Source organism: Myotis daubentonii, chromosome 11 (genome assembly GCF_963259705.1).
Source record: "Myotis daubentonii chromosome 11, mMyoDau2.1, whole genome shotgun sequence".
Classification (NCBI taxonomy): domain Eukaryota; kingdom Metazoa; phylum Chordata; class Mammalia; order Chiroptera; family Vespertilionidae; genus Myotis; species Myotis daubentonii.
Genome location: NC_081850.1, coordinates 15,643,641 through 15,653,929, shown reverse-complemented (window position 1 = coordinate 15,653,929; position 10,289 = coordinate 15,643,641). Strand labels below are relative to the sequence as shown.

General features: G+C 47.3%; 1 protein-coding gene across 1 annotated transcript; it reads left to right on the top strand.

The window, feature by feature from the left end:
- The first annotated feature begins 6,578 nt into the window (after positions 1-6,578).
- LOC132212687 (protein SSX1-like) lies at positions 6,579-9,026 on the top strand. Its single transcript, XM_059658705.1, is given in 4 exon segments — positions 6,579-6,636; positions 8,397-8,433; positions 8,435-8,707; positions 8,894-9,026. Coding segments are annotated over 4 exon segments (501 nt in total).
- The last annotated feature ends 1,263 nt before the right edge of the window (positions 9,027-10,289 follow it).

Here is a 10,289-nt window from a genome sequence, read left to right as displayed (position 1 = left end):
AAATGGCTACAAGAATTCCCAACAGCTTGGGCAGAGACGGGGGGGGGGGGTGCGCGGGGGGGGGGGGGGGGGCTGGCCGCCCACAGGGCCCCAGTCCTGGTAGAACTAAAACCAGTAGAAGGTCCAGTAAGAATCAAGCAGTACCCCATGCCTCAGGAGGCACGGAAGGGAATTCAGCCTCATACCACGAGACTGAAGAGCTTGGGGGGTGTTAGTTCCCTGCCAGTCTGCGTGGAACACTCCCCTACTGCCGGTTAAAAAGCCCTAGACAAACGACTACAGGCCAGTACAGGACCCCCGAGAAGTAAATAAAAGAGTTATGGACATACACCCAACAGTCCCAAACCCATACACTCTCTTGAGTTCCTTGGCGCCCTCTAAAGTCTGGTACACGGTATTAGATCTGAAAGATGCCTTCTTCAGTCTACCGCTAGCACCTCAAAGTCAGCCCCTGTTCGCCTTCGAGTGGCATGACCCAGAGGAGGGCTTCAGTGGACAGCTGACCTGGACATGCCTACCCCAGGGGTTCAAAAACTCGCCCACCATCTTCGACGAGGCACTGCACGAGGACCTGGGTTAGTACAGAAGGGAACACCCCAACCTCACCCTCCTCCAGTACGTAGATGACATCGTGATCGCTGCCGACACAGCCAAGGACTGTGAACGGGGGACCCAAGATCTATTGGCCACCCTGGGGGCCTTAGGGTACTGCGCATCCGCGAGGAAGGCTCAGTTATGCCGAGAAAGGGTGAGTTACCTGGGATACATCCTAGAGGGTGGGCAGCGGCGGTTATCGGATGCCAGAAAAGAGACTGTTTTGAAAATCCCTACTCCCACCTCTCGAAGAGAGGTAAGGGAATTCCTAGGATCGGCCGGCTACTGCCGCCTCTGGACACCGGGTTTTGCCTCTATATGAAGCTACCAAAGAGGGACGGGCGTTTGACTGGACTGAGAAAGATGAAGCTGCCTTTAGGCAGTTAAAGAAGGCCCTTCTAGGTGCTCCAGCCCTGGGCCTGCCAGATATTACGAAGCCCTTTCACCTCTTTGTAGATGAACACAAAAGGATAGCGAAAGGGGTCTTGACTCAAGCTTTAGGCCCCTGGAACCGCCCAGTGGCTTACTTGTCCAAGAAGTTAGATCCTGTAGCTGCCGGCTGGCCACCGTGCTTGAGAATTATCGCAGCAACCGCGCTCTTAGTCAAAGACGCTGACAAACTGACCCTGGGGCAGGAAATCTGGATTACAACCCCACATGCCATTGAGGGAGTCCTGAAGCAGCCTCCTGACAGATGGATGAGTAACGCACGTATAACCCATTACCAGAGCCTCCTACACAACCCTCCAAGAGTGCGGTTCCACCCCAGTGCGGCCCTCAATCCTGCTACTTTGCTGCCCGACCCTGACGTAGATGCTCCACTACACGACTGTGCGGGAATCCTAGAACAGGTACATGGACTCGGGAAGGACTTGACCGACCAGCCCCTCCCTGATGCAGAGGCCACCTGGTTCACGGATGGAAGCAGCTTCGTGAGGGACGGGTGCAGGTACGCGGGTGCAGCGGTGGTCACTGAAACGGACACTGTGTGGGCGGAGGCCCTGCCCTCTGGGACGTCAGCCCAGCGAGCAGAACTCATCGCCCTTACTAAGGCATTGACGCTGGGGGCTGGGAAGCGGCTTAACGTTTACACAGACAGCCATTATGCATTTGCTACAGCTCATGTCCACGGGGCAATCTATCAGGAGAGAGGGCTGCTGACAGCAGAGGGATGGACAATAAAAAATAAGCAGGAGATTCTCTTCCTGCCAAGTTAGCCATAATCCACTGCCAGGGGCACCAGAAAGCCGATGACCCGGTAGCAAAAGGTAACCAAAAGGCTGACCAGGCTGCAAAGGCAGTAGCCCTTACCTCGGTCTCTACCATGGCCTTACAACTTCCAGACCCAGGGGACCCAGTCTTACCAGACCAGCCCAAGAACTCCCAGTAGGAATTGCAACGTATCAGAAAGATCCCCAGAGCTCAGGAAATAAAGGGATGGTGGCATACACCAGAAGGGGAACTTATACTGCCAGACCGGCTCGGGGACACGGTATTAGAACATATGCACTGGTCCACTCACCTGGGAACCCGGAAAATGAAGGACTTAATCCGACATGCCGGGATCAAGATTCACCAGCAGAATACCAAGATAAATCAGGTTGTGTCTGCCTGCAAGACCTGTCAACTCACGAACATGAGAGTCGGATCAAATGAAAAAGGGGCCAGGCTCAGGGGCACCAAACTGGGAGCACAATGGGAGGTCAACTTCACTGAAATTAAACCAGGGAAGTATGGTTATAAATATATTTTAGTATTTATAGATACCTTCTCTGGCTGGGTAGAGGCATACCCAACCAAGCATGAAACAGCTCAGACGGTGGCCAAGAAGCTGCTGGAAGACATCTTACCCAGGTTTGGTTTTCCTGCTACGATAGGGTCCGACAACAGGCCAGCCTTTATTTCACAGGTAACACAGGTAGTAACCAGGGCTATTGGGGCAAATTGGAAATTACATTGTGCTTATAGGCCCCAGAGTTCAGGTCAGGTACAAAGGATGAACAGAACTCTAAAAGAGACCCTTACCAAATTAACCACGGAGACTGGCGGGGACTGGGTGGCTCTCCTACCGTATGCCCTTTACCGGGTAAGGAACTCCCCATACACCCTGGGCTTTACTCCCTATGAAATCATGTTTGGCAGGGCACCCCCTATCATTCCTAACCTTAAAGCTGACCTTCTCGCTGAATTTGAAAATCAAGAACTATCTCTTTCCTTGAGAGGGCTTCAGAAGGCACACGAGGACATTTGGCCGTGCCTACGCACCATCTACGAGACCAGCTCAACCCCAACTCCTCATCAGCACAGACCAGGAGATTGGGTCTACGTCAGAAGGCACCGCCGGGAGACCCTAGAGCCACGTTGGAAGGGTCCCTAGATTGTGGTGCTGACGACCCCACCGCTCTCAATGTAGACAGCGTCGCGACCTGGGTCCACCACACTCACGTCCCGTCAGCGGACCCATCCATGACCCGGGAAGACTTCATCACCAAATGGAGCATCGATCAACATCAACGCAACCCACTCAAGCTCAAGCTACAGTGTGCTCGACCTGCCTGATGCTGGTAACATGACTCGCGATCACTCCTGTCACCAGGAGCCCCAACAATACTGTGTAATCTTCATGGACGTGGCTCCAAAGAGACAAGGACAATTTATAGGATCACATATTTAGTAGCAGAATATTTGGCTGCCTGAAGCGGCCATGATGCCAATATTATGTTTCATTGTATCGATATGTTCTTTTGCAGGTTTGAATGTATGTTGGCTGTCCTGGAAGGGAGCTGTGTGAGGTGACCCCCAAAAGTAAAGGGTGTCTAGCTGCCAAGAGGGCAGGTGCCCAACTGGGCAGGGAAGGGTGCCCATCAGGTTTTGTCTCTGTTGAGAGACAGCTAACAGTTGGCAGCCTGTAATACTGTCTTGCAGGCCTGAGTCACCATGCCCATGTCAGGGGTAGTAAAGCTGGAAAAAGCCTGTTTAGAATAGAAGGTCCGAGGCATGGTTATGCATGGAAAGAAGGTTTTATACCAACAGTTACTGTTTTGTTTTAAATCCATGAAAAGGAATTAGCAAGGAAAGTCAGAAAATCTTAGAGTAGATCAGTATGTTTTTCTCCTTACGTAATTCCTCCGAAATCTGGCAATACATGAAGGGATTTATTCCCTCCTGGGAAGGCACTTAAGCATTCTGTATTGCCAAGAGGATCCCAATTGTCTACAGCTGTTGTCTGAGCTCTCCGTTCAAGCTGGGTTCATGAAAAGCTGGTACCATGGATCTGTCTCTTGCCCAATGGCGTAAGCTGGGCCCTCTCTGGAGAAGAAACCTGCGTTTCCCAAGATATGTGATCAATGCCGGGGTCCCGCCAGCAGGTGAGGGGAACCCAAGGCAGGTGCTGGGCGTGGAGGCCACAGGGGCATAGGCTAACAAGGAGACAGAACTGAACCTCACATCACCCTACTTGGCCCAGAGATGGCTGGTAGTCAAAGAAGGGTAAGACCCCACAGGGTGGGGCAACTAAAGACAGGCACAGCCGGGGCCCAGTAGGAGAGAACTTGGGGTTCAACGGAGGTGGGGCACAGATCCTCACCAACCAATGGTGCAGGGGTGTGAACACTTGCCCCTTCTGAGGAAGGTCTCCTGTCCCCATGGCTGCTTCTTGCTTCCCATGCCCAGCCCAGACCAGGAACCAAATAACAGAAAAGACTTGGTCCAGCTGAAAATGGTGCCCAGAAAAAAGAAGGCTTAGTTTAACAGACTCTAAATTTAAACCTAGCCTAACAAACAGGAATGCTTGAGCCTCCTCAAGGCAAATAGTATTAACCAACATTTTACAGTAGATAAACTAATCTTGATTTGGCTTTTTGATAGCCATGGAGGAATTTTAAGAAGAAAAATCCTATTTCAATAGAAGTTGTTAAATCTAAAATGGTTTCTTTCCCTTCCACCGGACCATTTGTTAAACTGATAGGGATAGTTCAGTTGATAGTTCTGGAGGAATAGAAATACAGACCGTCTCATGATTGAGCCGGAAGTTCCAAGACAAGGGGGGAAAGAAGGGGCGAGACCTCGGCCTGGAGGCCCTGATGCCCAGCGCTCCCTGCGGTCGGTCCTGGCGTTCCCCGTGGCGGGCTCCTGCCAGCCCGTGTCCACCCATCTCCCAGCACCGGCGCTGGGTTGGCCGCCCCCGGTCTGGTTTCCTGCCTGGGAGGGCCAAGGGCCACGGAGAGGGGGCAGGCTCAGGGCTCTGGGGGAGCAGGAGCGGCCTGAGCCCCCTCCAGCAGGGGAACGGCGGCCCTGGGCTCCTGGGTGCTCGGGGGAAGCCTGCGACCTTCCGGGAGGGATGCCTATCGAGGGGCGAGGAGGCGGGCTGTTGGGGCCTGGGTTGCGGTGCTGGGCCAGGGAGCTCGGGAGGGAGGGAACAGGACAGTTCGCCGGAGGGCCAGTGCGCTCGGCTCCCACCCGCACTTGGGCTGGGAGGCCCCGCATGGCCCTGCGGACGGGGGGACGGTGGGGACCGCCCGGGCTGCAGCCGCCCAGGGCCGCCAGCCCATCTCGGGACGGCCTCCTTTCCCATGTGAGCGGACACCTGTGGACGCACGGCCCCTGCCCTAACCCACATTCTCAATGGAGGGATGAGGACTGCGCCCTCCATCTTGCCCTGGGTCCTCCATTTTTGGGCGGAGCCATGTGCTCAGCAGGGCTTCTTCCTGGAGGCCCAGGCCTCTGCTGGCCATGCCCAGGATTTCTCTGGACTAACCAATGATAATCAAGGGAAGTGCACGCCATCACTATGACCACATCCTGTGTAATGAGACTCCGACTCGCACCTGGCCAATCGGCAGGGCCCACATTCCCCTCTCCTGCCCTTACTCCATCCCCCTATAAAACCCCTCGTCCCATCAGGCTTCGCTCTCTCGGCCACTTGGCTTGCCGTTGCGTCGGTGAGTGTGGTGGACGTCGAGCTCGAGCTAGCTTGAAATAAAGGACTCTTTGCTTTTGCATCGGATTGGCTGGCTCCCTGGTGGGCTCTTGGGAACCTTGAAATCTGGGCATAACAACTACAAGGCCAAAGTAATCAAAACAGCATGGTACTAGCATGAAAACAGACATATACTAAGCGTACCTGTTAAAAAAGCAGATTTTTCTCAATAGATGAGAGTTACACATATGTTGATATATATACGATTTGATATGTATGCTATTTTTTGGTATTGACAACAAGCTTCAAAACTTCATATGTCAAATTTGCTGAAGGTGTTAACATCACACATATTTTTACACTTATATGTGTGTCTAATTTCAAGCCAAAAACAAAGACCAAAAAACACCAGCATTTCTGAAAAGTTGGAATTCCTTACTTGATGTTGAAGAAAGCTGCTGGTGAAAGTTATCTTATACTTCGGGAAGCTTATGGTGAACATGCTCCATCTCAAGATACTTGTGAATGCTGGTTTAAACGTTTTGAAAGTGATGATTTCGATGTGAAAGACAAAGAACGCCCAGGTCAACCGAAAAAGTTTGAGGACCAACAATTACAAGCATTATTGGATGAAGATGCGTGTCAACCCAAAACACTTGCAGAAAGATTAAATGTTGCTCAGCAAACAGTTTCCGATCATTTACAAGCAATGGGAAAGATGTTAAAGGAAGGAAAATGGGTGCCACATTAATTGAATGAAAGACAATTGGAAAACCAAAAAGTCATCAGTAAAATGTTGCTTCAACGGCACCAAAGAAAGTCTTTTCTGCATCCAATTGTAACTGGCGATGAAAAGTGGATTTCTTTTGAGAATACCAAAGGCACAAAATCAAGGGTTGATGCAAGTCAACCATCAACATGGACTGCAAGGCCAAATCGCTTCAAAAGAAGACATGCTCTCCCTTTGGTGGAATCAGGACAGTGTGGTGTATTATGAGCTTCTACAACCAGGTGAAACCATTAATACTGATCGTACCCACAACAAGTAATCAATTTGAATGAAGCTATGTTCGTGAAACGACCAGAATATTCCAGAAGATACGGCATAGTAATTTTGCTTCATGGTAACGCACCATCACACACTTCAAAACCAGTTAAACACACGTTAAAAGATCTTGCCTGGGAAGTATTCACCCACCTCCCGTATGCAGCAGACTTTCCTTCTTCAGTTTACCACTTGTTCCAATCGATGGCACACGCACTTGCACTTTCTGAGCAGCACTTAAAAACATACGAAGAAGTGGAAAATTGGGAGTCTGAATGGTTTCCCTCAAGACAAGAAAAGTTCTATTGGGACCGTACCCACAAATTACCTGAAAGATGGGGGAAATGTGTAGCAAGCGATGGACATTACTTTGAATAAAGCACTTTTGATGTTTCTCTTGAAATTATTCTGTTTTCCTCGATTATAAAATCTGCCATTATGAACCGGTTCAGCTAGTGGACCAATGGTACAGAATTGAGAGCCAAGAAAAAAGCCCAAATCTATATTGTCAATTAGTAATTGACAAAGGAGCAAGAACATAGAATTGAGTAAAGACAATCACCTTAATTCGTGGTATTGAGGAAATTGGACAGATACAGACAAAAGAATGAATCTAGGATCTAGACCACTGTCTTAGACCATATACAAGAATAGACTGAAAATGAATTAAAGCCTCAAATGTAAGGCTTGAAAAACCATAAATTCCTAGAAGAAAATATAGGCCGTAAAATCTTGGACTTTTTTTTGGATATAACTCCTCAGGAAGGGAAACAATAGAAAAAAACTACTGAGACTAAATCAAACTAAACCATCTTCTGCACGTCAAAGGAAACCATCCACAAAATGCATAAGCATCCCACTGAATGAGAAAACATATCTGCCAATGATACATGTATTTGAGGAGTTAAAATCCAAAATTTATAAATATCTCATACAACTCAACACCAAATACACCCAAACAATTGACTTAATAAGCGGGTTACTGACCTGAATAGATGTTTCTCCAAAGAGTACAAACAGATGTACAATAGACATATGAAAGTTGCTCAATGTCAATAATCATCAGAGAAATTCAAATTAAAACAATGATGTTCCCTAATACCTGTCAGATTATTCATCAACAAATCAACAAATGACAAGTGCTGGTGAGGATGTGGAACACTCACGCACTGCTGCTGGGAATGCAGACAGGTACAGCCACTGTGGAAAACATTTTGGAGTTTCCTCAAGAAGTTAAAAATGGAACTCCCATTTGACCCAGAAATACCACTTCTAGGACTATATCCAAGAAACCAGAAACACCAGTCACAAGAGATAGACGCATCCCCGTGTTTATAGCAGCACCATTTACAATAGCTAAGATTTGGAAACAGCCTAAGTTCCCATCAGCAGATGAGTGGATTAGAGAACTGTGGTACATCTATGCAATGGAATACCATCTTGCTGTATAAATGAAGAAATTCTTAGCATTTGAAACAGCATGATGGAACTAGGGAGCTTTGTGCTAAGTGAAATAAGCCAGTCAGTGAAAGGTAAATATCACATGATCTCATCCATTTGTGGATGAACAAAATAAACTAATCAACAAAAATAGACACAGAGACAGAGAGGCATCGAACGCACTGCCAAACTTCAGTGGGAAGGCAGGCAGGGAGGGATAAGAGATGAACCAAAAAACTTGTATGCATGCATATAAGCATAACCAATGGACACAGACACTAGAGGAGTGAGGGCATGTGCCGGGGAGTGGGGGTGGCAGGGGAGAGGTCAATGAGGAAATAGAAGACATATGTAATACTATATATAATACTTTAAACAATAAAGAATTTTTAAAAAAAGATATTCGCAAATACTTCACTAAGAAAGATTGGGCAAAAAGGAGAAACTCAGGAATTAACCTATGTGTGTAAGAAGAGAAACTACAACATCACGACTGATGTAGATCTCAGGGCCAACCTCCCAGTTGGCATGCATCCTAAGAACCTGACCACAAAATCTCCTGAGCATGATATTGATGAAGCTTGGAACCCCAGAAATCAGGATTTCTCTGATACTTCAGAAGTGTCCCTGGACTTTGGAACATTTACCAACAAAAAACAACTCTGCTTGGTCACCTACTTTATGAAGAACATTCTTAGGAAGCTTCTGATGTCCAACCGAGAAAAGGCCTAAAGTCATCTCCCAAACCTGAGGGACCACAGAGCCTTTCTCCATGCTCAGATGTGAATATGATGGTGCCCGTTAAAGACGCAAGAGGAGAAAATGAATTGATGTCACTATCAGTAACCCCAGACTCAGAGGCACCTCAGAAACAACTCTGCCCCTCAACACCCAAGAAAAGCAAAGGCCTCACGTCAGCCAAGGAAGAACACGCCACGGTCCAGGAAAGGCAAGACTAATGTCTGGGTCCACAAGCTGAGACAAAGAAAGAACCTTGTGGTGTATGAAGAAATCAGTGACCCCGATTAAGATAGCTAACTATGGATGAGACAAGTGCCCATGAAAAGAAGCTGAACCTGGTGGCCCTTCATGAACATGAGCAAGGTTTTGAACTGCTGGCCATCAGGAGTACAGCAACTAAAAGAAAGAGCTCACAACAGTGATAAGTTCAGCATTATGTTTCTTAATATGTGCCACATGTTCTGTTAAATTAACGTTAGAGTTTCACTGGTGAGCAACACCGTTACCTACCGCATGTTTCTGTCTGTGTATTCATACACTTACCTCAGGAAATAAGCACTGTCAGGTATCTCTGCACAGAAGAGCATACCCTCTCCCTCCCCAGGTGTGTCCGTAAAGGCATTCTAGGATTTTGGTTCCTCTGAATTTGTGCGTGCACGCACACACGTGCACACACACACTAGGGGTGTGGCTATGAGCATCTCCTACCTGCTCCACTAACAGTGTCCTGGGCAAGTTGCTTTTATTCTGTTTCCTGTTCAGCAGTTGCTCTGAGTTGCAAATTCCCATTATTCATTTACCCTTCATCAGTCACTGTGAGTTAATAAACACAAGTTTTAAAAAAATGTCAATACTACTCAAAGCAATCTACATATTCAACACAATTCCTATCAGAATACCAACGGGATATTTCACAGAACTAGAAAAAAATAATATGAAATTACAAAAGACCCCAAATGGCATCAGCAAGCTTGAGCAAGTACAAAGTTGGAGGTATCACACTACCTGATATCAAAGTATACTACAAGGCCACAGTAATCAAAACAGCATGGTACTAGCATGAAAACAGACATATACTAAGCGTACCTGTTAAGAAAGCAGATTTTTCTCAATAGATGAGTTACACATATGTTGATATATATGCGATTTGATATGTATACTATTTTGTTGTATTGACAAGCTTCAAAACTTCATATGTCAAATTTGCTGAAGGTGTTAACATCACACATATTTTTACACTTAAACGTGTCAAATTCCAAGCCAAAAACACACCAAAAAATACCAGCATTTGTGAAAAGTTGTAATTCCTTACTTGATGTTGAAGAAAGCTGCTGGTGAAAGTTATCTTATACTTTGGGAAGCTTATGGTGAACATGCTCCATCTCAAGATACTTGTGAATGCTGGTTTAAACGATTTGAAAGTGATGATTTCGATGTGAAAGACAAAGAACGCCCAGGTCAACCGAAAAAGTTTGAGGACCAACAATTACAAGCATTATTGGATGAAGATGCGTGTCAACCCAAAACACTTGCAGAAAGATTAAATGTTGC